Source organism: Cyprinodon tularosa, unplaced genomic scaffold, assembly GCF_016077235.1.
Source record: "Cyprinodon tularosa strain WSP-4 unplaced genomic scaffold, ASM1607723v1 ctg89, whole genome shotgun sequence".
NCBI lineage: Eukaryota > Metazoa > Chordata > Actinopteri > Cyprinodontiformes > Cyprinodontidae > Cyprinodon > Cyprinodon tularosa.
In genome coordinates this window covers 681,483-707,317 of record NW_024039662.1, presented here as the reverse complement: position 1 = coordinate 707,317, position 25,835 = coordinate 681,483, and the positions used below count along the sequence as shown (strand labels likewise).

General features: G+C 39.2%; 1 protein-coding gene across 3 annotated transcripts in view; it reads right to left on the bottom strand.

The window, feature by feature from the left end:
* Positions 1-1,415: 1,415 nt before the first annotated feature.
* Positions 1,416-25,835, bottom strand: part of LOC119775713 (myosin-10) — a 91,836-nt gene continuing 67,416 nt past the window's right edge. For 2 of the 3 annotated variants that reach the window (XM_038273789.1, XM_038273787.1), the window contains exons 16-42: positions 24,627-24,820; positions 23,283-23,404; positions 21,008-21,077; positions 20,694-20,854; positions 20,478-20,586; positions 20,244-20,375; positions 17,412-17,618; positions 17,164-17,301; positions 16,958-17,081; positions 16,693-16,864; positions 14,725-14,937; positions 14,503-14,647; positions 14,188-14,394; positions 12,816-12,920; positions 12,578-12,730; positions 12,241-12,489; positions 11,234-11,446; positions 10,934-11,146; positions 10,668-10,829; positions 10,467-10,595; positions 10,274-10,362; positions 7,091-7,214; positions 6,780-6,988; positions 6,590-6,698; positions 6,323-6,495; positions 4,103-5,172; positions 1,416-3,469 (exon numbers count right to left, since the gene is read on the bottom strand). In XM_038273789.1, the coding sequence (XP_038129717.1) occupies positions 5,019-5,172; positions 6,323-6,495; positions 6,590-6,698; positions 6,780-6,988; positions 7,091-7,214; positions 10,274-10,362; positions 10,467-10,595; positions 10,668-10,829; positions 10,934-11,146; positions 11,234-11,446; positions 12,241-12,489; positions 12,578-12,730; positions 12,816-12,920; positions 14,188-14,394; positions 14,503-14,647; positions 14,725-14,937; positions 16,693-16,864; positions 16,958-17,081; positions 17,164-17,301; positions 17,412-17,618; positions 20,244-20,375; positions 20,478-20,586; positions 20,694-20,854; positions 21,008-21,077; positions 23,283-23,404; positions 24,627-24,820 (4,076 nt within the window). In that variant the 3' untranslated portion in view covers positions 1,416-3,469; positions 4,103-5,018. Of the gene's footprint in view, positions 3,470-4,102; positions 5,173-6,322; positions 6,496-6,589; positions 6,699-6,779; positions 6,989-7,090; positions 7,215-10,273; positions 10,363-10,466; positions 10,596-10,667; positions 10,830-10,933; positions 11,147-11,233; positions 11,447-12,240; positions 12,490-12,577; positions 12,731-12,815; positions 12,921-14,187; positions 14,395-14,502; positions 14,648-14,724; positions 14,938-16,692; positions 16,865-16,957; positions 17,082-17,163; positions 17,302-17,411; positions 17,619-20,243; positions 20,376-20,477; positions 20,587-20,693; positions 20,855-21,007; positions 21,078-23,282; positions 23,405-24,626; positions 24,821-25,835 lie in introns of those variants that run through there. The other variant, XM_038273788.1, reaches the window with a different exon arrangement.

The window sequence follows — 25,835 nt, the reverse complement described above, 5'->3', positions numbered from 1 at the left end:
ATAGCAATGAAAGAAACATTAAGTCAATAAAATTAAAGTTGACACATTGACTGTAAATTAGAAGACATTTAAGGAAGTAGAAATGCGTTTCTAGACTAACAGATATCGATCTGGAGCAAAAAACATAACATTTTCTCCCATGGTAATAAAATGCTTTACATCTAATTATATAAATAATTTCCTAATTATTTGTTTTTTTGGAATACAAACACCTCTTTATTATTAAGTCCATAAACCTTATTCCAGAACAGGTTTTCTATAGATCTTCCGATATATCAGGCCATGAAGAAGGGATCCATTTCTCAGCTATCTATGTCATGCTTTTGGTTCTGTTTTCTTTTCTATTTGGGTTGTCATTGGTTTTATTTCCATTTCGTGTTATTCTACTTGTTTCTGGATGTAACTGAGTCCTTTTCTATTTCTTGTTTATCCTCTGCTGCCCTCTTGTGTCAGTCTCCTTCTTCTAGCTCCCTTCTAGAATCTTCTGTCCACACCTGCTCCCAATCTGCTGGTTAAGCCAGTCTTTGTTCCGTCTCCCATTTATACTCCTCTTCAGTACTGTTTGCTTGTTCCTTGTTGTTTCTTGGCTCCTCATATGTGTTTTCCCTGATGCTCCTGGTTTGTTGGTTTTCTGTGTTTTGTATTTGGTCTTTGCTTCTGTTGCCTTAAATCCTGCATTCAATTTGCAATAAACTACCTCAACGTCCGTTTCTGCATTTTAGGTCCTCAAACACTTTCACACAACCTGACAATCCAGCTCTGATCGATCAGATTTCATTAGAATTAAAGTAAAACGTCTCCCCAAGAATCTGGATTCTTTGTGCTGAACATGATTGACACTTTTCTAAGACAGAGAAATAACCTAACGGGCTGAGAATTATGATGAGGAAAATCTATTGCTGCCTTTGCTAAAGATTCTTAAACAGTTTTACAGTAAAATAAAATTTTCATGTTGATAGCTGGATCTCCCTCCTATAATACCAAAGGAAAAAAAGTTGTAACTCTGATTTTTGAAAGAGGAACAAACCCCACAGCATCACACAGCCACCACCGTCCTTTACATGCATCATGCTAAACTGCTTTTCCGCTTGTCTATCCTTTGTTTTGTTATTAATTCAACAGGAAATCTTGATGTAACCACTCCATATATTTATGCTTGTGATGGTAGAATGAAAAAGACTTTGAAAAACATCTGATCACAATTTCAATATTTCCTAAGGAAAAATATATTTCAAATGCATTCTAAAAAATCTCCAATAACTTTTACCTTAAGGGATCTTTAGGAGCCAGAAGTAATATGGCTAAAAAAGAAAACAACTAGTGATCACTCAATCTAAAGGTTGTATTTTTCAAAAATGTTTCAGTGTGAGATTATAACACTGGAATAAAATATTTTATTTTAAGGGGTTTTTTAGTTTTTCTTTTACACATTTTTACCAGGGATGTCCATAAATGGGGTGTTGCAAATCATAATAACCAGATGTGATCAAAATCAGAGGACTTAGGGATCAATGTGCAATACCGAGCAGTTGGAATATGAATGTAGTTTGTATTGTAAACAAGAGCAGAGATATAAATACAGTCAAAGTCTATCGGATTGTTTTCATTTGAGTACAAAAAGCTATAAGAAAAGTCATAGCACCCGTCTACAAAGATTTCCTCATTGCTTACACATCATTTATAAAGGTAACACACAACTCTGGAGGAAGACATTCGCTGGGTTGCAACTAATATTTCATTAAATATGCAAATGCATGATATTTTTTAAAGAAAAATACCTTCAACACATTATACTTGGTTACATTATATATGTGATACAAACAGATGTGCAGCTTCAGGAAAAGGAGAAAGGCACAAAGGAAGAAAAAGCACAATTGCTGTTTTTTTTTAGCACTCACACTGAACGGGTTCGAGTCAACACTGACCTGCTGTCAAGCATTAGAAGAAATAGCAAAGATATGTAGCACTGAGGCAACAAGGCGGCACAGAGTCACAGCTCCATATTCATGTGAAAGCAAGCGATCCTAACTGATGACTTAAATTACAGCTCAGCTGACCCAACTAAACACATTCACAAGGTGCTTTAAGCTGAATTAAGTACAGTATCTCATAAAAGTGTGAAAACCCCCAACATATTTGTAAGTATTGAATTTCATCTTTCCATGGGACAGTAATAAAGATATGACACTTTGATCTACATTAAAGTAGTAGGAGCAGCTTATAAAATAGGGTAAATTTGTTATCTCCTTAAAATCAACACACATACATAAAAAAAAATAATTGACCCAAGTTTTAACATGTCACATGGTCACCTTTATTTTCCAGGCTTAACTTGGAGCTTTACTGGAGCTTCACAGGTTCCTACTGGTATCCACTTTATGGCTTTTAGCCAACTTTATGTTGTCAGCAAAATACATAGATTTTTCCAGCTTCTGTTTGAGGATGCCTCACAGATCCTCAGTACAGCTTATGTCTGTATGCATGCTCACCACTATTAGTTTCTTTAACAAACCAATATTAGGGTGAGTGCAGACAGAAAAGCAATAGACTGGAGAAAGACGAAGGGCATAGACTGTCTGTGCCTCTCACTGGAAATACAAGAGGAGGACATGATAAATGATTTAATAGTCTTTTTAAGAGCTAATTAGATTTTTTTTTTCTTAAAAGCCAACCACAAACTCTTAGGGGCTTTCCTTATTTCATCTTGTGTCAACATTATTTTTTCCGTCTTCCATTTTGATTGATAAAACGGGATCTCTGCTGCGCTCCTTCAACCTGCCTCAGATGCATCCGGTCCCCAATTTAGATTTTTCCATCCCAGCTACTGTTGCTTTGCATCCATCGCAGGTGTTGTGCGTCTGCTGCATCACTGAATCTCCAAAATCGCGCCTCTGGCGTCACTAGAAATGTGTGTCGCAGCACTCCTGTACATAGAGCTAACGGGTAAACGGGTTTACCAAGAATGCATTCGGTAAACAGGTCTGAGGTATGAGGGCCTCATAGATAGCAGCTCTAAACTATGACACGCCCACCACCGTGCTTTTACAAAACATGGTTATCACTAGACCTGTTGAACACCACCTGAACCAAAAAGTTTATCCTGGTTTCATCAGACAGCATGATATGGTTTACGGTAATCCTCAACATTAACTCTGCCTTCAACAAACTAATTTATGGTTTGTCATCCTTAGAGGTTTCCTTCTTAAATACCAGTCATGCAGACCAATTGAATGCAGTAAAAATTTCACAGATTTTTTTCTCTACACTTAACTTCTTTGGTCTTCCATGATGAAGCCTGTTCTGAGTGGAGCCTGTACCTGTTAAACCGAGCCAGCCAACCGAGCTGCAGCTCAGTTTCAGGCTGTTATCAATCTTCTTATGGTCTAAAGCATCTTTATGTAACCCAATTAGGTCCTTAATGAGTTATCTACCATGGGGTTAACTTCCACTGTTTTCCAGTGTCGTCCCACTAAAGCAGAGATGGGAAGTAACGAAGTACAAATACTTCGTTACTGTACTCAAGTAGATTTTTCTGATATTTTTACTTTACTACTTATTTTTATGGCGACTTTTTACTTCTACTCCTTACATTTTTACACAAATATCTGTACTTTCTACTCCTTACATTTTTTTAAATTGGCTCGTTACTTTAGTTTTTAATCATTTCAATGGAGTTACCGTTATTATTTTTCACGTCATCAATACCAAATTCAATCTAATTGGATGGGAATCTATGTTGCATTTGACGCACCACTACAAGATGAATCGACAGATTCGGCGGTATTCATTCGCAGCAAATCATTGCAGCTTGGTGGCGGTGGCGTTAGCATAGTAGTATGGACGACGAGATGATTGAAAATGAACACAACGGAGATCTAGTCCTATTGGCAGACATTCATTTAAAATGTAGGCAACGGCAGGAAAAAAGTGGTTTCTACTTTTACTTTTATACTTTAAGTAAATTTACAAGCCTGTACTTTGTTACTTTTACTTGAGTAAAGAAGTTTAATCAGTACTTCCACTTTTACCAGAGTATTTTTTAACCCAAGTATCTGTACTTTTACTCAAGTACGGAAAGTGAGTACTTTTGCCATCTCTGCACTAAAGATGGGATAAAATGTTTACAAATATGTGAGGGTTAAACTCACCCCTGCGAGATACTGCATTTCAATAACAAAAGATTCATGATGTGTCTGTTTATACAAATGCATAGAAACACTGAACATTTTTACATTTTGTCTACTTAAAACCGCTAATTGAATGTGTTTAATTAGGATTTTATGTGACTGATCAATTAAAATCTGTGTATAACAGCGAGCTGTGTTGTGCATTCGTATGCAGCCTGCTTTACTTTGAAAGGTCCATCTAAACAGGTTAGATGCACTTTTATACAGCTGCAGCAGACTTGAAGTTCACCTTCCAGCAGGATATCCTATAGATATACAGACACAGATTATATATCAGTTCTCTTGGACTTCACGACTACATCCTGCTTTGTGCTGCAATCCCAAAAAAATCCTGTGTAGTGTGTAGTGTGACAAAATGAGGAAATGTTCAGTGTTTTCTAAAACCATTATGCAAAGTATTGTATCACAATCTACTCCTAACTGATAATTCAAATTTTGCAGTGCTGTTTACCTGAATCTTTCGCCCACCAAGTTCTGCTTTTCCTGTTTAAAAGCTGCAGGGTTTCGTGCTTTTAAGGTTTCACCTGCAGCTCTGTAGCTAAACACAGAGTGGTGACTTGTTAAAAGTAAACTTTACAGGAGTAGTAATGAGGGCGTTGGGGTACAAATGCTGGTGTCTACTATGAGATATCTGATATAGGCGAGGAATAAAAGAGCTTCGGACTAAAATTGGATGGGAACTCATTTGCGAAATATTAACAAAAGAATTGTTGGAAAGTTCATTAAAACCAGAAGTAATAAAGGAAGAAGAGGATCCCTGTTCAAGCAGGTAAAGTCTGAAGGATTGTTGCGGCTTAGTTATATGGATATAAGGGAGAGGAGAAGGTTCTTCTACTCCTGCTGGGGGGCTGGCGTCTCGTTGGCGTTGTTGTCAGTGATCTTGTTTTCCAGCTCATCGTCTGACAGTAGGTCCAAGGAGGTTCCTTCCACCTGCAGGGGGCGTCGGCCCGAGCGACTGGAGGAGAAGGTTATGGGGCCGCCGCGTCTGTGTGAGGAAGAGGAGTGGAGGTAAAGATCAGTAGGAAACAGGATTGTTTCCATTATATTTAATTGGTTAGCAAAACAGGTAGAAGGTAGAACTGATTGGCCCTAAAGTATTGATCACATTCAGTGGAGGAGCAGGTTAAACTAAACCAGGTCCTCGAGGGCCGCTGTCCTGCAGCTTTTAGAGGATTCCGTGCTTTAGCACAGCTGATTATTGATTATTATATGAATATTATCTAAAACCTGCAGGACAGCGGCCCTCGAGGACCGACTTTGCGCATGCCTGAACTAAAACTTCCAAAATGTTTGCATTATAAGGAATTCATGCCAGATCTGACAGGTCCCACATCCCTAGACCTAAAAAACTCTCTTGTAAGATTATTAGATCTATTTAAGACCAAACTAAGGATATAGAGTATTTTTGAAGTTATTTCCACCTTTTCAGTTATAATATTTACTTAAGAGTTTAAGAAAAAGAGGATGAAGGTTTCTTATTTCGCTCAGTTAGAAGCAGCCTATCAGATGTCAGGGTTTCTATGAGAGAGGCTCTAGTCCCGCCTCTTTGACTTTGATGGATGTGTGACATTTTAATTTAATTCATGATGTTTTTCAGTACAGACACATTAAATATTTATTTAAATATGTATCTATTAAATAAAGTCTGTATTATTTCATAATATCATATATTTGATATTTCAACTATATCATATATTTGTTTATTGTACTGTGAGACTTATCATCCTCCATAAATTCAGTCTTCTTGCAGATTAATTAGTAGATCTACAGAATAATAAGAACAGTGAAATAATCATTTCAATCTTTTGGTGAGTAACTCAGGATGTTTAACAAAAATTCTAAAAATCATGTTAAAAGAAACTACTGAAATTTAAGATGATCAAATTTTTATTTTCTATTGAGGACATAAAGTCTGAAAGTCAAACTTTCCTCCATTCACAGCTTTTATTTTTCTATACTTACAGGGTTTGCGTGGAAACCTTGGCAATTTATTGCAGCAATGACTGCAAATTTTGCCCCAAATCAAAGCAGTCAGAAGCAACATGAGTAAATAAAGTGCATCAATGCGATAAAAACTGTAATGTTCTGCATCTCTAAAGAAGGAAACATGTTCTCAATTAAAAACTACACTTTACCTCAGACGGTTCTTGAGAGTGTGAACCTCTCTGCTCAGGCCCTCGCTGGCCTCTGTGGCGTCATCCAGCTCCCTCTGCAGCTTCCTGCGGGAGGCGTTGGCCCTGGTGGCCTCCTCCTCCGCCTCCTCCAGCTGCCGCTTCAGCTGCTTCATGCGGGAGTTAGCCTTCTCCAGCTTCACACAGGGACGGAAAAGTATTGAATTAAGAATAGCTGGAATAAAGTATGCTATAAAAACCGATCCACATCAAAGCCAGAGGCAGACATACCTGCTCCTTAAATTGATCACCATGGCGACGCTCATCCTCCACCTGCATGCAGACTTCTTTCAGCTTCTTCTCTGTTCTCCTTACGATCTTGTTGGCTGCTGCTCGCTCCCTTTAGTGAAAAACAGATTTGTCTTTGCTCGCCAGATCAGTGCTCGGCATAGACCAGGTGAAACTAAGATGTCTCTCCTACCTGGCCTCCTGCTCCAGCTGTTCCTCCAGCTGCACTATCTTCGCCTCTAGAGCGGTGATGAAGGCCTTGAATCTGCTTTTCACTGAACCCTCCAGCTCGCTCAGTTTGGCACGCAGGTCCTTGTTTTGGCGCTCCAACTGCTGGCGAGCGTTTTCGCTCTTTTGCGCAGCGCTGCGCTCCACACTCAGCTCGGTGGTCAGCGTGTCCACCTGAACAAACGGAAGGAGGAAAAAGCAAAAATAGGTGAAGTTTGTTATTAGTAGAGAAGAATTATGATGATCAATAATGAGCTCCAGAACTTCCTACAGAACCTGCATGTTTGTTTTCCTGAAGCGGTCATTGAGCAGCTCCATGTTGCCCTGTTCCTCCTCTAGCTCCTCCTCCAGCTGAGCGATCCGAGCCTCCAGCCTCCTCTTCTCATCCATCAGGGCAGCCCTGACAGACAAACAAAATGTTACTGTTATTACAGATAAAACATAACTGGTATCTCTACCTAAGTTTTACTCTACAAGATGATTTTCATGTTTAGCTTAATTCTTTATTGTTAATAAAACGAGTTTCATTGATTTTTATTCTACTTTCTCAGCTTTTTTCCTTTAGACCAACAATACATTCAATTTATTTGTAATAAGAAGAAATTTACACTAAAAATAAAATAAAAGATATAATTACCCATAATTTTCTTTCTTTTTGTATCTCAAACACTAATACACTGCAAAAAATTGAAATCTATTGAGATATAAGGGATTCGTTTTCTTGAGGTGAGACACTTTGCCAGGGGAACAAGACAATTTACATTTAAAATACCGTATTTTCACGACCATAAGGCGCACCGTACTAAAAGGCGCACTCTCAGTTATGTGTCCCATTTCTGTATTTAACACACACATAAGGCGCACCGGACTATAGGGCGCGTTTTTTATATACCGGTACATGTCCTCTACTACCTTTAAATACCTCTACTGCGTATTTAAAAATACAGCGGGGGCAAAACTGAGTATGACTGTGCTTTATTCATGTATTTTACAAAGTATTAATCAAACCTGGCAGCTGGCCGTGAGACAGACACATCGCAGATGACACAGCGCTGTGATCACTCCTAAATTAACTTAAAATCCTGAAGCCTGCCGACGGAATATGTTCGCTTTTATTACCGGTATCCTGGTGCCTGCAGTTTCAATTATTTAGATGAAAAACACCTGCCAGCAGCCGCGGTGAACGAAAGGATTTCTGCTGTCGGTGCACCGCTGGTATGTGGGGGTCTGAGCGGCTCCGACAGAAATAGATAATCTGGATGAACTGACTGCAATTATGAAGTTTTCAGGCGGACTTTCTCACTTAAAAACATATTAAAACTACTTTATTCCCACTGATCACAGCAAATATAGCTGCAAGATTTAGATTATTTAGATGAAAAAACACCTGCCAGCCACCGCGGTGAAGAGGAGGAGACGCGCCCACTGCTGTTGAATTAAGTTTTCAGGTAGAAAAATAGAGCGGGAGCAAAACTGAGTATGATTGTGCTTTATTAATGTATTTATTACAAAGTATTAATCAAACCCATCAAAGTCATCATCCTCTGTTTCTGAATTAAACAGCTGCGCTAAATCCGACATGCCAGTTTCCCCTTCTTCTTCGTTTATTGACGCATAAATTAACTTAAAACATAGGCAGGATAATAATCTGGATGAACTGACTGCAATGATTAAATTTTCAGGTGGACTTTCTCACTTAAAAAGATTTAGATTATTTAGATGAAAAAACACCTGCCGAGGTGAGTCCGGATGCGCCGCGGCCCAGAGCCTGCTGCTGAATTAAGTTTTCAGGTAGAAAAATAGAGCGGGAGCAAAACTGAGTATGATTGTGCTTTATTCATGTATTTATTACAAAGTATTAATCAAACCCATCAAAGTCATCATCCTCTGTTTCTGAATTAAACAGCTGCGCTAAATCAGACATGCCAGTTTCCCCTTCTTCGCTGTCAGAGTCACTTTCCGTGCAGCGCAGCTCCTCAGAAATAATGCCGGCTTTTGCAAAAGCTTGAAGAACAGAGCCAGCAGACACGTTAGTCCAAGCATCTACAATCCATCCGCAAACTGTGGCGTAACTTGCCCGGCGCTGCCTTCAACTTATCCTGAAACTGTGGTCTCTGTCGGCCATCCATCGCTCCCACGCCGCTCGCAGCCTTACTGTGAACGGGCGCGTCACACCGATGTTGGGCGGTTGAAGCTCCTTTGTCAGACCCCCCGGGATAACGGCGAGCACAGCGTTCATTGATTCACCTTTTTTTTCACATCGGCTGTGAGATGGGCACGCAGCGATGGTGATGGGTGGAAAAAACACCTGTTCTCCTCACATAGGCTACACCTCCCTCAGCCACGCTTTAATCATCTCCTCTTTCATCAGAGCGCTGTGTCTGTCTAGCTGTCAGCTCCCAGATCAGCTTCTCTGATTGGTTGATGCGGCGCGTCCAGCAGCAAAGCTTAAAATTTTCCATCTGGAGCAGCAGCAGCGCGTTGGCGGTGCATCAGATGCTTAAACGATCCCGACGTGCTGCACCTGCGGCTCAAAACGCGCTGCGGGACCTTTTGCTGCACCTATACGCGCGTCAACCATTGACTTTGCATGTAAACTCGCTGCTTCTGTTGCACCTGCTGGGTCCGGTTCACACCGATGTTGAGCGGTTGAACAGCGAGCACAGGGTTAATTTGTTTCCCCATGTTTTTCACATCAGCTGTGAGATGGGCACGCATGGAGTTACATATTAACAGCGATTGTGAGGGGTGGAAAAAAAAAACACCTGGTCTCCTTACATTCAGCCACTCTTTCATCATCTCCTCAATGAGGTGGTCTCAAAAGTCGCAGTTACATCACACATAGGGCGCACCGCACCATAGGGCGCACCGCACATTTTGAGGGGAAAAAAAGACGTTTAAGTGCGCCTTATAGTCGTGAAAATACGGTAAGAAAACATAATTGCATTGTCTTATTTCCAAAAAAAGAAAATTAAAAACAATCCACTGGACTTTGTTTACAATTTTGAAAACATTTTGCTTCCCATCCAGGAAGCTTTTTCAATTCATAATGTCAGGAATAGCGTTGAATTTGAGGTTTTATACAGTAGCCCATCAAAATCTTGCACAAGGTGGATTGTTTTTAATTTTCTTTTTTTGGAATGACTATGACCTGGATGATGGAGAGTCTTAACCTGCACATTGTCTTATTTCAAATGTTTACTATCTAATTATCTTATTTTAAGAGTAAATATACTCATTCCATTGTTAAATCATCCTATTTACCTACTAAAATTAAGGAGATCTACACTTAATTTAAATTATTTTACTTACTTCTAGATTGTTTTTGCAGTGTATAAAAAATAAAAGTGCTGTTAACCAACATGAGTTTTCGGTCAAACTATGACTAAAACTATGGTATAAACAGAAATGTAATTATATTTTATATTATAATTTTATACAACAGGTGTTTCTACTTACTTTCCAGAAGTGCTGTTGGAGATCTCATCCTGCAGCTCGTCTCGCTCTTGCTCTGCATGGCGGCGACCCCTTTCAGAAGCTGCCAGATCCTAAAAGGCACAGGGAAAATTTGTAGTCCCACCACGCATTTAACAAAATTCCAATAAGTCCAACAAGAGCTGTGGAGGAGCCCTGATGATTAGGCTGCTCTGACCTCATGTAGTTGAACAATTTCCGCTTCCAGGCTTTTAAGTTTCTTCTCCGTCTCCTTAGACAAGGCAAAGATATCATCTCTGGAGGCTCTGGTGTCCTCCAGCTCCCTCTGATAGTCCTTCATCTGAGCCTGAAGAAAAGGAAAATGTTCAGAGGACGTAACAAACCTGCAACTCAGTTTGACGTGCATCTAAGTCCTCACCTGTAACTTGCGTAGCTGCTTTATGGCTTCATCGCGAGCCTTGTTGGCTCCTTCTATGTGTCCCTCTATATCCTTTAAGTCCATCTCCAGCTTCTTCTTGGCAGCCACAGCCAAAGCTTTCTGCTTTCTTTCATCCTCCAGCTCTGCTTCCATTTCTCGCACCTGCAGCAGAAAGGATTAAAGATATCAGTAAGGGATTAAGGGAAAGTGCAGGTGGGATTCGTGACTGATTAGAGGTTCAGTATAACTGGGATTTAATTCGGCACCTGTTTGACCAGCGCTCTTTTCTTCTCGTCGTTCTGATCATCCCGGCCCTGAAGGTCTCTTTCGTATTGCGCCTTCATGGCCTGCATGTTGACCTCCAGACGCAGCTTGGCGTCCTCTGTGGCCTGCAGCTCGTCCTCCAGCTCCTCCAGCTGGGTCTTCATCTCCTCCAGCTGCTGCTCCAGAGTGCGCTTGGACTTCTCTAGCTCATGGACCTGCAAAATACAAAAGGATTTTAAAAACGTAAAACAAAGGAATTAATGAAACAAAATGCTATTAAATCTCAGTTTCGTGATGCTCACGTTCTTGCCAACGTCGTCCTTTGAGCTCATCAGATCTTCCATCTCAGCTCTGAGCTGCTTGTTAATCCTCTCCAGCTCCTCTTTGGCCTCCAGGGCCTCGTCTAAAGCTCGGGTCATGGACAGAGCTTTGGTCTCCTTCTCTCTGGCCTCAGCTTCTGCGCGGTCCCGCTCCTCAGCATAACGAGCTGAGATGCTTTTCTCCTCAGCCAGCATCTGCAGATCCAACCAGGGATCATAATTTCATTTATAAATAGAGCTTAGAAGATCTAAATTCTAAAAATAAAATGCATAAAAAGATGAGAGGATTACATTTATAAGGATCTATACCAAGCTTATTTTCCAAAAGATGATCGTAACAAAAACAGCTTTCAGTCAGTTTGGATGGAGGATGTATGTCAAGTTTTTGATCTGTATTTAGAGTAAAAATAAATGTCAGGGCAATTTAAAATCCAGGTATCTTTAAATTTCCAGCAGGGAGGTTTAGTGTCTGGTTGCAGGAAGACGGTTTCCTTTAAGGCTTTGGGAAAGAAACTGCTCCTGAGTCTAACTGTTTTGGATGCTATGATCCTGAATTGTTTTGTAGATGGAAGTGAAACAAACTACATTATGGACTTTGCTGGATTCGTTAAGTATAAACCAAGTCCAGATGAGGGATAAGACATCCCACAATCCCCTGTGCTGTTCTTACTAACTGTGCTTGGTGTGGTGGGAATGGGGTACTCAAGCCCGTCCATTACAAAATAATTCAGGTTTGCATTTGAAATTGATCAGAATACCTCATTACAGTGACCTCTAAGGGCGCTCAGTAACATTAGGTTTTATGCAAAGTGTCAGGCTGAACACAGATGCTTATAAATGATCATATTTTGGAAAAGGAAAAATATTAATATAGTTTTGGCAAAATATAGGAAAAGTTTTGGTTGCAAAATCAAAAAAATGTTTTATGTTTGATGTATAAATGATTATTTATGGCACTGCAGGGGATTTATTGTATGACTCGGTCTGACCTGGTCAAACTTCTTCTGCTTCTTCTCCAGGTTGGAGACGATCTGCCTCTGATGATCCAAGTCAACGGTGAGATCATCCAGCTCCTGCTGAAGACGAGTCTTTGTCTTCTCCATCTTCTCAAAAGCAATCGTCTTCTCTTCCAGGCGTTGGTTGGACAGCTCCAGATCCTTCTGCAATTTCTTCTTTGTCTCCTCCAGGCCTTCTATCGTCCCGACGTCATCCTCAAGCTTCTTTTTGCTCTCTGACAGCTGCAAACGCACAAACATACCATCAGATCCAGAAGAAAAAGGAATTAGCATGCTGTGGGAACAGAGACAAGGAATCACCACATCCTACCTGAGCCTGAACTGTCAACAGCTGCTTCTCCAGATTCTTGCGCGCCTCCTCGTCCTCCTCCTGCTGCTCTTGCAGGGCGGCTTTCTCCTCCTCCAGCTGGCGAACACGGCTGCTCAGGTTCAGTTTCTGGCGCGTCTCTTCCTGGAGAAGCTCCTGCATAAAAATAAATTGGCTGCTGTCAGTTAAAAAGGAGAGGATTCAAGAAACTTGACAAATTATCTGGAATACTAAACATCACCTGCGTGTCTTGCAGCTGACTCTCCAATCCGGCAAGATCTTTGGCCGTCTTGATCCCCTTCCTCTCTGCATCTTCCAGCAAGGCGGACACATTGTCCAGTTCAGTCTGTGTGAAGAGATTCAGGCCTTTTTAAAAAAAGTTATTTAGTGCTTTAAACCAGCTTTGAATCAGTTATTATAAAATAACAAAAAAGTTAAAATGCTTAAAGAATCATTGATCAGTCCTTAACTTGATGATTTAATTTCAATATCTGTAATAAAATCGGATCCATATTAAAGGTTCAACGAGTTTTTGTTGCTCAAAATCAATTCAGAATTTATTATGAATGACGAGACTCCATGGCTAAATTCACACAGCAGTCTGAGGTGACCTAAATATGATTTTTTTGCACCAAGGCGACTTGTATCTAATCTTTTCATGGCAGTCTGAACAACACATTTTTCCAATGCGATTCAGGCCACTTCGCTATGCGGTCCTGAATTCGATCTGATCTTTTCAAATGCGACCTGTGATTGAACAGCCAGGCCGCATTCATCCGACCTGATGCTATTAGTACTCAACAAAGATCACTATTCTAGGTTTTGCTTTAAAGAAGCGGCAAGAACAACAACCATGGCGGACGATAATGCAGAAAGCAGTCTTTATTTTCAACTCTCTTTAAAATTTTTGTGTTGCTTATTCACTGGCTGATGTTGGGAAAGATCTTTATGTACGCTCCAGCACTACCATCCATGTTTAATCTATAAACACAGAGCATGCTCCCTTGTGAAGTCATTGCGTCCTCGACTGCGCATCCGGGACACTTAAGTTATGTGAATGCAGTTCACACAGGAGATCACATATAAGCCGCATATTCTTAGAAATGTAAATGAGAGCGCAAAAGAATCGAATTTCACACAAAAAAAACGGGATTGAGCATTAATGCCTTGCGTTTGAATGTAGCCTATGATAAGTAGTTATAAGGCAGTCAATGTGTTTCTTTCTGATGTCCTGATCTGAGTCCAGGTCTGCAAACTCATGCAAATGAACTTTGAATTGGTTGTGATGAACTCCTAATGTTATAAAAAATTTAATAAAACTTTGTGTGCACAAAGCTTTATTTTTTGCTTTATTTTTTCCTTTATTTTTTGCGAACTTGATGTTCTTGATGAATTTGTACCCTGATGATGTTTACAGTGAAATGCATTGGTAGGTGCAGCTTCCTGTCTGTTTGTGATGTGTATGATATGCAGAGTGAAGCTGAACCTCTGACCCATGAAACCGAAGATGTTCCAAAGAATTACAATTTCTCATGTAATGACGAAGGAAACCTTTATATGAGATTTGTCTGGAAGCATGAAGACCCTTTAGAGCAGAAGCTTGGATCAGTCACCTGCAGCTTGTGCGTGCGCTCAGCCAGCTCCCCTTTGGCCCTCTCCCCCTCTGTGACTCGGGCCATGTACTCCTGCAGCTGACCCTCCAGCTTCTTCCTCTTGTGTTCAGACTCTGTCTTTGCCTGCTGTAAGGTTTTCACTTCATTGGTCAGCTCCTTGTTGGCACTCTCTTGACTCTGCTTGGTCTTTTCTAAGTTAGCTTTAAACTAGATAAAAAAATAAAAAAAAACAATTGTTGTGTTAAACACTTAAATTATCTTAGTAAATGGATCAAACCGTGGTATCAGAATACTGATTGTGTGAAGGTCTCGTACCCTTTTGGCCTGCTCCAGCTGTTCTGACAGCTCCTCCAGGGCGGTTGCTTGCCTTTGTCTCATCTCCTGAATCTGAGCTTCATGGTTTTTAGTTTCCTCTTCAATGGCTTTCTTCAGCTCCGCCACCTCCTGCTCACGTTTGGTTCTAAACAGAGCAGTGAAAGGGTCAGGAGAAAGCTCACGGTGGATAAGAAGAATGGAAAACATTGCTAGGGGTGTTACCTGAGCTCCTGCTGCGCTGCAGTCGTATCCAGGGTGTCTTCCAGCTCCGTCTTCAGGGCCTCCAGCTCCTCGCTCAGATCCCTCTTGAGTTTCTCAGCTTTGTTTCTGGCCTGCTTCTCTGACTCAAGGTCCTCCTGCAGCTCAGACAGCTGGGCCTGCAGCTCCCTGATCTGCTTCAGAGCGTTGTTCTTCTGGTTGATCTCTTCCTCCCCTCTGTTAAGAAGAGACAATAATATTGTATATAATGAATAATTTTCTTTGCATATAACGAATATATTACAAATACAAACGTATGTATTTATATAAGCCTTATTTTGTTGCAGGATCTATGAATCATAATCAGCTGGAGATTTGGCTACAGAAATGCTTATAGTGTTAGGAATCCAGTTTGTGTGTTTTTCCTTTTCCACCACCAGGAGGCGCCCTGTCTTCGCTGTCCCTCCATGCACACCTGCGGCTCATTGGATCATTATCTGGAGGAGTATTTGAGCAGTGGGCTGTCACTACCTCGACGCCAGAGTGTTTGCCAGTTTTGGTTACTCTAGCCAAGCTGAGTTTAGCTGAATCTAATCTAGCTTTGTTTCTCTGAGTCTAACGAGTTTCCTGGACCTTCTTTCCCCTGCAAGGAAAAAACCGAGTTACACTGAGCAGGGGAAAACCTCCATATGTTCCATTCAAATACCCATCGAAAATCCGAGTGACAGTCCCCTCCATTACTCCTCCGGGTCCAACGCTTTTCAACCTGTCCACCCTCCAACGTGTGCACCATTCTCTGGATTTACCACACAGTCTGGATTCAAGGACTAAGAAGGCCCCCCTCAACCGTGAGTTCCCAACCTTGCAAAATCTAAGTGCTTCCAAGATTCCCACGGTACCTGAACTGACCACTGAACTTCCCTTCTCACTTCCAGTTCCGGGTCACCAGCTCACTGAGTTCCAGATCCAACTCCTGTTCACTCCTTCAAAAAACCTGTTAAACTTTTTCCGTGCTCTCTGAGTGGTTACTCTTGATGTGGGTCAGATATGTTAAACCGATCATGACATATAGGACAAGCTTCATACAGGATTTATGGATCCAAACACACTAACAGTCAGGATTTGATGAATATGGAGGCCGGAAACAACCAATTTACTAAAAAGACCCTTATTTGTAATTTTAGTGGCTTTTCTTTTTATTTGAACAATAAAAGTCAGTAGAAGCATATTTCTCTCACGTTTTTAAAGCGAGAGCGCCAAATAAAAAAACTAAATAAACAATCTTTAAAAGGAGGATAAAGAAAATTTTTTAACAAATATTGTAAAATAATGCAACTTTATCTAAAATACATTCTTACAAAACAATATTATTTAAAGTCAGAAGTTATTGCTTCACAGAGCAACAAATTAAATCAAACACAAAGAGTACCACAAAGTTTTTAGACATGTAAAGCTGAGTCCATTCCTCTGAACCAAAGCCAGCCCCTCTCTGCTTCTCTCTGCCATTCACTTCTGAATAACTCCAGTTTCCAAAGACCTGAGTGAACAAAGTGTCTGCAATGATGTAACTCTGTAGCACCAAGTTCCCCTCCTTAGAAACAGTTCCCAGTACCCATATTGAGGATCTTACAGTATTTACGTTGCTACTTTGAGTCAATTTTGAAAGCTGAACAGTGTTTATGCAAACAGCCTCTTCAAATTCAATAGTTAATAAGTTAGGAAAAATAGTAATAAAGGATCTACAATGAAACCATCACCTTGTAACTTAAGTTCATGGAAGTCAACATAATTTTTCAAACTTTCATGAGGTAAATTTGATTTATCTTTGAGTTATCTTTTTTAAGTTTGATTTATCTTCTTTGTGAAGAACTTTGTATAAAATTTGAAATCTGACATCTAAATGACAGACATTGAAATCTGTGTGAGAACCACAGTTTGCTAAAGCAAACTGTGGATCTATTTTCCATCTAAATGTGTCACTGATTCTCCCACCTGGTTTGCATCATCTGCTGTTCCTCCTCCTTCTTGCTCAGCTGAGTTTTCAGCTCCTCTATCTGTGACTGCAGCTCGCCTATTTGGTCCTGGAAGTCAGACGTCTCTCCATCGAGCTTCCTCTTAGCCTTCTCCAGCTCCTGACGAGTTTTCTCCTCCTTTTTCAGTCTCTCTGAATATGAATCAAAACATTACAGATTAATAATAAGGAAATAAATGTTTTATTTGTGTAATTTCTGCGTTGCGATCCAGCTGAGTCATTTACCCTCCAGGTCAACCATCATCATCTCCTGCTTGTTTCTTATCTTCCCTAAATTTTTGGCTTTCTCCTCCTCTTCAGCTAACATCAGTGTCATTTCGTTGATTCTGTCTTCAAGCAGCTTCTTCTCCTGATGAAGCGGACATGTTAATGTAAACAAAGCTTTGCAGTAAAAGTCTACGTACATATTTAAACCATTACTTTTTTCTGACCTTTAGGAATTTGGAGTTCTGGTCCTCCAACAGTAAAATATCCTCCTCATACTTCTTCATCTTAGCTTCAGCAGTTACTTTCTCAAGCTGAAGTTTCTGCCTTGCACCCTCCTCTTCATCCAACTGTTCCTCCAGGTCCTAAAAACATAAATTACACCAAATACTGTTTATGTTCATAATCAATGACTTTTTGGTTTAATTGTCATTATTTAGCCAGCCTCCCACATCCAATACTCTTGGACACACACCTGGATGTGGGACTGCATCTTCTTCTTCTCATTCTGCAGTCCTTGACTCCTCTCCTCTTCCTCCTCCAGCCTGGACTCCAGGTCATGCAGGATCTCCTCCAGTTCTTGTTTTTTGGATGCCAGCCGAGCTCTCATCTCCTCTGCCTCTGCAAATAGCTCTGTTTCTGCCTGCAGCTGCTCCGCAAGGATGTTCTTCTCTTCCAGTAACTACACAGAAAGTAATCATCATGATATAAAGCTAGACCGGTAAAGGTAGTCATGCCTCTAAGAACTTAAAACAGTTTATTCCATCACAACCACCTACCTTAGTTTATCATTTCAATGGTTCTGATAAGGTTTAAGAAATAATCATCTAAAAACTGTTGCATCCATTTATATCTTCAGCCCCTTTTATTTGGTACCTATTAATGAAATCCAGTCCTTCCAATAACACCTAATTAGTCAAATAAGCGCACCACAGGAGGTGTACTTTACCAATCCAGCCTGTCGATTATCAGAAACATGTAAGGGATGAAGCAAGTTGTTCTGGTCAAACGGAACCAAAGCTAAATTTGGAAATTGAAAAACTAACTCTTCCCATCATCCTGAGCCAACCGTACCTATTGTTATGAAGTCAGCAAGAGCAGCAAATCTAGTCAGACATTGTTTGAAAAAAGTAAGGAGCAATCCTGAAATAAAATACAGCAACACCCTAAAAAATCTCTATGGAGTCATTTGATGTATTTCCCTGTTTCAGCCAAAAGAAATAAAGCTAGAACATTTCAGAATTGCACTGCTATAATAGTAAATCTGCTAAGAAGTGTTATTTATAAAATAAAGAATATAATAGAAGACATTATCAGCAAAGATCTGAAGGTAAACAAAATTTGACTAATTACTAAAGAAAAGTAATAAGGAACTAATGGGTAGTTAACCGGTATTTACTGGGGAACATCCACTAAGCTTTATTATGGACCAACTGCTTAGTTACCTAGGAAACATGGAGTACGGAGTACCCTAATGGGTAGTTACCAAGGAAACAATGAGGAACTAATGAGGATGATCCTCCATGGTCACTAGACGAGCAGATATATCTCGGAATGCTTCCCGAGAGCTCTCCTTGCAGAGCATTATGAGATTCTTAGTCAGATTATTCCACTGCCACCATACCTGACAGCGGCGACAAAAAACAAAGATGGCTCAGGGGGGGAGAAAAAGTATTGATCATCTGTCCGAAAGTTAAGTTAACTGAGTTCTCTATAAAGTCCACTATATAGTCCCCGCTGTATATAGTGCTTGAGAGATCTAAGGGTTAGGGCGGGTGTTCAGACACAGCCAAAGAGTGACTATTTTGGAACCAATGGGTATTTACAAAGGAAACAAATAGGAACTAATCAGGAAATGATGGGTAGTTACCAAGGAAACAAATGGGAACGAATCAGGAACTGATGGGTAGTTACCAAGCAAACAAATGGGAACGAATCAGGAACTGATGGGTAGTTACCAAGCAAACAAATGGGAACGAATCAGGAACTGATGGGTAGTTACCAAGCAAACAAATGGGAACGAATCAGGAACTGATGGGTAGTTACCAAGGAAACAAATAGGAACTGATGGGTAGTTACCAAAGAAAACAAATGGGAACTTATCAGGAACTGATGGGCAGTTACCAAGGTAACAAATAGGAACTAATCAGGAACTGATGGGTAGTTACCAAGGAAATTAATAGGAACTAATCAGGAACTGATGGGTAGTTACCAAGGAAACAAATGGGAACTAATCAGGAACTGATTGGTAGTTACCAAGGAAACAAATAGGAACTGATGGGTAGTTACCAAGGAAACAAATGGGAACTAATCAGGAACTGATTGGTAGTTAGCAAGGAAACAAATAGGAACTAATCAGGAATTGATGGGTAGTTACCAAGGAAACAAATGGGATCTAATCAGGAACTGAATGGTAGTTACCAAGGAAATAAATATGAACTAATCAGGAACTGATGGGTAGTTAGCAGAAAACAAAGAGGAAGGAATCAGTAACTAGAGGATAGTTGACCAGTGCTTCTTAGGGGACTGCTGGTTTGTTAAAGAATAATTGGAGTAGAAATTCTCAGTGTTGGTTATGAATAAATCCTAAACCTGTGCTGTAACAGATTATAATAAAATACTTTACTGAGTACCAAATTATTGTCTAATCATTATGTTATGGACTGAGTCAAGCATCACATCAAGTAGTTACCAAAAGAATAATTGTTACCCAGTCAGTACCTGAACATTATCTAATGTTTTGGTGTGACGTAAAGTAAAGGTAAACCACACGTTAGTTCCTGCTTAGTTACTCTGTGTTTCTCAGGAAACTAAGCAGTAGTTCCATAACAAGATTCGGCTGCATGTTCAACAGTAAATACTGGTTAACAAACCATTAGTTCCCTAGATGCTGACTAGTAGTTGATCACATTTTGTGTTCCATAGTGTTGAGTGTTACTGATATTTCCTGCCTACAGCCGTCAGCATCTACAACAATTCATTAAAGTCACCCTGATATTATGAGTTACCATATTTAATATTTCCTGAAGTTCAAACCTAAACCCAGTTACAGACTGTGGCATTCAATCTGACTGACCTTCAGTTGCTTTGCTATAAATGTAGAAATAGGTGGGGGAGGGGCATATGCCACACTTTTTAGACTTTCAATAGATTTTCAATTTTTTTAAATTATTTTTAATACAAAAGAAAACAATTATCTGTCCAATAGAGTCCTCCAAAAAGCTTTGAGGTTTGTGGCTGCAATGTCAAAAACGTTAAGAGGTAAATATATTTAGGAAATGTCACTGAAAGGTGCAGCTGTAAATACCTGCTGATGCTTCCTCTCCATCTCCACCAGCTCCCCTTCCACCTTCATCTGCTTCTCCTTCACTTTGACCAGCTCCTCGTCTTTAGCCTGCATCTCCTCCTCCTGCCTGGTCACCTGCAGCAGGGGCTTCACCTGCAGTTCACAGAGTAAAATACTTATTAGAACAAAATGCAACATCGTCCAGCTGGAAAATAATCAAATCAGAGAACAAGGCACCATGAGAGAAGCACACACCTTGGTGAAGAGTCGCCACCACTGCCAGTGACGCAGCTTCAAGTAAGCAGCGCAGTTTCTCTGGAGGACTTTTAGGGCACTGAGCTGCTGCTGCTTCTTAGCAAAGGCTCTGAAGCATCACATTCAGAGACAAAGATGATGTACAGTGAGTGAAACAGTGGAAAAAATAAGATCTAGTTAGGCTACATGGTTCGCATTGCCCCTTTTTGCCCTTACTTGCGCGCCAGATATCCTCTACAGACGGCCTGGAAGTAAATAATGATGTCTGTGATCTTCAGGTCCCTCTCTTCCTCTAAGTGAGCCAGGACTCCAGCTCTGAAGAAGATCTTGCTCTGGCCGATGCGGAAGAGGTTGCCGTCAAGTTCAAGTGCTTGAATCTGCAAAAAAAAAAAACAAAGAGGGAAAAGGGATTTTTTTTTAAATATAATTGGACGTTCTTTTATTAACTTTAAATATGATATCTTTCATTTAGTGAATTCTAACTGTCAGAATAATATTCTAAATGATTTTAATTATAAATCGGTCTGTACCATTCGCTCGCAGGCCTGCTTGCCATCCATGAAACCCTTGGGAATGGCATTAGGAGTCAGGATCTCATATCTGAATGCAGATGGAGACATAGTCAGAACTAAACTACACATAACAGACTCAGACTAATATCTACACAACAAAAAAAGGGACATTAAAGAAACTTCTGATATCCTGAGTGTGTTAATGATGTGTTTATATCAATAGCAATTGCAAGACACTAAAATATTTTAAAAATCATATCAGATTTGGGCACATACAGCTAGAACATGTTTCAAATATGTTTCATCAGCAAGGAAGATCTACACTGACACAAAATGTAGTTTATGATGATGATAAAATCTCAAATCTGTCCAAACAAGCAAAGGCCTGAAAGTCCCACATCAAATGAGTGCAGGTCTTGAAAACCTATTAGCCAATATATATAAAACATCCAGGAATATAATAATCAAAATTATTTTTGATAAGTAAAATGAAAATAAATATTTTCATGTAAATCAGCAGCAACAGCATAAACCTGCTTTTACAACATCACATTAATAAAATCTGATTATTTAAATAACTAAACTTTTTTTATGCAACACAGTAGAAATCAGTGTAATTAAGTTCATTTTAAATTATTGCTGTGCTGCTCGGCTAGATAGCATGGAAGTGGATATACTTACAATTTATTTTTTTTAAATCTAAAACAAAAAAGAATTTAAATTACTTTCCCACTGCATGTCTAATGCTCAAATCCACTTTTTTCAAGAATCAGGTTATCTTTTGCTTGTTGCTCTTCCCACACGCTGCTTTAAATGTTGCCTTGATCTGAGTCAGAGTGAACTGTTCACTGCTCTGAACTGACCTGCATACGTGTAACAACTATAAGATGACCTATAAGATGCACTATGTTTTAGGTGCATAACAGAAACCATTTATCATCAGCAGGTGCCCTGCGGGAAACACATCAATTAAAGGGGAGGGAGACTTTATTGGGGCATTTTAGGGAGATCTGATTCCTTTCAGCTCAATCTCTTTGGATGTGTTGACGCAGTCAGCAATGATGGGACAGGGATGTTATCAACTTTACAGAAACTGAATTTATTCTGAACTTTATCATTTATCATCACTTGATGCGATTCAGTATATCAGATTGCAGCAGGAGCAGACTATCACATGCTCCCTAACCTTGATAGTATCTGTCGTCGAGACGACAGTAGCATCTGATGTAGGAGTTTGCCCTGAAATCAAAGGACTGTTCAAGCTTCCAGATTCCAGCGTCGTTGTGTCCTTGGGCATGACGCTTCACCCACATTGTCTACTGATGGGGAATCAGTGTACGGTAGCTTCGCTTCTGACAATGAGCCCCACGGCAGCTGTGGCTACAATGTAGTTTGCCACCATCAGTGTGTGCGTGAATGACTGAATGTAGTGTAAAGCGCTTTGGTCAAGTCTCCTGACTTGAAAAAGAGCTATGGTATATAAGTATAGGCCATTTACCATTTTAAGACCTGTGTTTTAAGGGTGGTATACCAATTTTACTATAAAAATTACGTCCCGTTTCCATTTGATGATGATGAGCTAATCAATTAGGCCTGAATAAAAAGTTACCTCTGTTTATTAATGAGGCTGAACGTCTTGTCTGTCGTCTGTACCATTCTAGCTTCTATCTATTTTGCTATCGTTTCCTGTTGGAGTCCAATGTCAACGGAAAGTGGCGTCTAACGTAGCACCTAATCCGCCTATGTTGTTCTACTGGAGTCCCATTCCAATAGATCAGGACAGCATATAAATTTGGCTTAAATGTGATTTGAAAATATTAGGTAAAGGCAAAGTCTAAGCGTTCACACTTGCTTTAAACAGCCTGACCTGATCAATGGACCCAAAAGAATAAGATTTGTGAACCATTTGCAGAGGAAACAAGGTAAGATTTTTAGACATATGTAAATTATACTTCATCATTTGATTTTCATTTAAACGTGGGGATTTTTATCTTAATTATCTCTTTCCCTTATTCTCAAAACTAATTAGTTAAAAAACTTAGATTATTAGGAAATAAAAGATTCTGCTTCAGCCTAAGAAGCAGTCTGCAAGTTGTTAGCATTTTAACCACACCGTCTAACAATGTTGGTGAGATAGTAGACAAACAGAGTTTAACCACTGAATTTATACACTGAAATGATTGGTGAGGGAAACCGATATCAATCATTAAAAAGCAGTACTTAGAAGCTGACATTTTGGATCTAATTTAAGAAAATGCTTAATGTAAAAACCAAATGAGGGCTAAAATGTGACCTCTGTCTGAACTCCTGGAAAACGATGCGATTGGGGAATCCCTGTCTGCAGATACGGATCCCCTCCAACACACCATTACATCTCAACTGGTCCAGAACCAGGTGGGGGTCCAATTTACCAGCCTGGGAAGGAAAGACAAAAAAAAAACATTATAAAAAAAATATATAGTAAAATTATCCCGACAAATTAACAGGAATTAAAAAAAAATTTTATAAAAACAGCAATGATTTTACACTATTTACAGCAGGCATGTCTAAAGGGGCCATTTGGAGCCCTCAGGATAATTTTGTGAGGCCATTTACTAGAATTCAAGACGAGATTAAATTTAGTTTACCAGCCAAACCCTTTAATAAATATACACTTAAAAAAATAATGCAACCATTTTTCGCTTTTACTTAATCATATTTATTTACTTTAACATAATTGTTTCACGTTAGCATGGTAGGACATAAAACAACTGTGTTTAAGTAACTAAATATGATAATGTAAATGCATAATTGGTTGCATTATTCTTTTCAGTGTATTTATATGATGGCAAATATATGTACATTAAATGTTGGGGTGCAATGTTTTATACCGACATGAGACCTTTAAAAAAAGATGTTACAATTAAAATAGAACAGTACAACATTTTCCTTTCAGTTTAATTCAATTAAATATTAAAAGGAAGATAAACATCAAAATCACTATTAATTAACTTGGTAATATAGAGGATTCAGTCTTATTCATATCCTGTTACAATACAAACACAACAAAATCAGAAAAGTATGGTCAACCTAAAAACTTTTGTGTTTTATGTGCTTTATTGCTTTGCTTTTAAAACAGGCAAACCTACAAAACAATGTTTGATCCCTTTTCTGTAGAAATCAGAGTTCTGCTGGTTTAGGTCAAATACTGCAAACTTAATTTACTGTTGATGTAAAGCTGGAAAAAAAAGTTTTTTAAATTCTAATTGAAGAGAAAAAATAGTATTTTAAACTGGACATCATTGACTATTTTGGCTAAACTTTTGGGTGCAACTGATTTTATAGTATAATGGTTCAAAGTGGAAATCATAGAAGGTTAAAATATATATAAAATATAAAATAACATCCAAACTTTAAACAGCTAACTCTGCGATTCAAGTTTATATTAAATTTATCACAAAATCAGAACTGTGTTCAGCTTAACATATCAGACAGCATTTTTTTGTCATTAATCTAGAAATATGCTATAAATGTATAAGTTTAGTGATCACCTGCAGTGCAGCACAGATTAAATATACTGTATCTGTTTGAGGGAATAGCAGCGTCTGGTCAACAGGTGCTGTGAATCAGCTCTCAGGAACTTGAAGTGTTGACTCACTCTTTTTTCATGGTTGGGGATGATGCAGCGCACAAAGTTGGGGTTTGTGTTCCTGAGCGTTGCCATCAGTTTGGACAGCTGCTCTTTGTACAGCTGTCCAACGGTGCGGAACATGCCTTTCTTGGTCTTGTAGGCAGCTCCAAATGCCGTCTCGTTCATGCCTGCCACCTGGTCCAGACCCACGATCCGGTCAACTGAAGAGGAAAAAAATAACAGAAAAAAACAAAAGCTAACTAAATGAGTGATTAATAGGCATGGGTTTTTTTTTTCTGATGCTGTTTTGCTGCTTTAAGATCCACCATTTCATTTATTTTAACAGACAACAAATGAAACATTATCAATGAAATGCTGCAAAAAAAAAGACTGAGATGCACAGCAGAGAACACCCCCCATACCATAAAGAAACCATAAAGAAAAGATAACATTTATGAAAATGCATGTAAAGAAAGTTTCTCTGAATGATTTCAATATAAAACACATAGAAATTGTATTAAATTAATGTATCTATATAAGTGTATTTAAACTCTCCAAGCACAACTGCTAAATATAACATGTGTGTTAAAGAAAAGCATAAAATAATAAATGAGGGCAGAACAATAAAAAAACAAAACAGTTCAGCATGAAGTGAACAGGCTGACATACTCAGCCAGTCAGCTCGGTTCATGTCATCAGTCACCTGGGAGGGGAAGAGATGTGTACCTGCTTGTATGTGGTGATGATGAAGCAGCAGACGCTGTTGGTAGTTAGAAATAAAAACAAAATAATCAGCTAGTATTGTTTACTTCTTTATGATTACCTCAGGATAGTTTTGTTAGTTTGCTTTATTATTTTTATTGTTAAATGCATTGATTTCTTATTCATATTTAACTATTGTAAGATGATTCTTTGTCATGAATTTAAAGAAAAGAAAAAGGGCTTTATAGTAACAATATGGTGCATTAAAACAATTATTTCAGTAAATTTAATCAATACGTCTATGTAGGATCAAGAATGACCAAACGGCTGAGGAATGATTTAACTGCTGGAAAACATTCCTGGAATATTCCTGCTTTTAGTTAAAATGCCCCACTCTGCGTCTTAATGTCTTAAATCTCTGGTGAAACGCAGATTTTGGAAAAAATAATAAATCTGGTTCTAAAGTTGGATCAGATATCTGGCCTGCAGAAGTTTCCAAACCTTTTTGGTCCAATCAGTGACAGAAACAATATT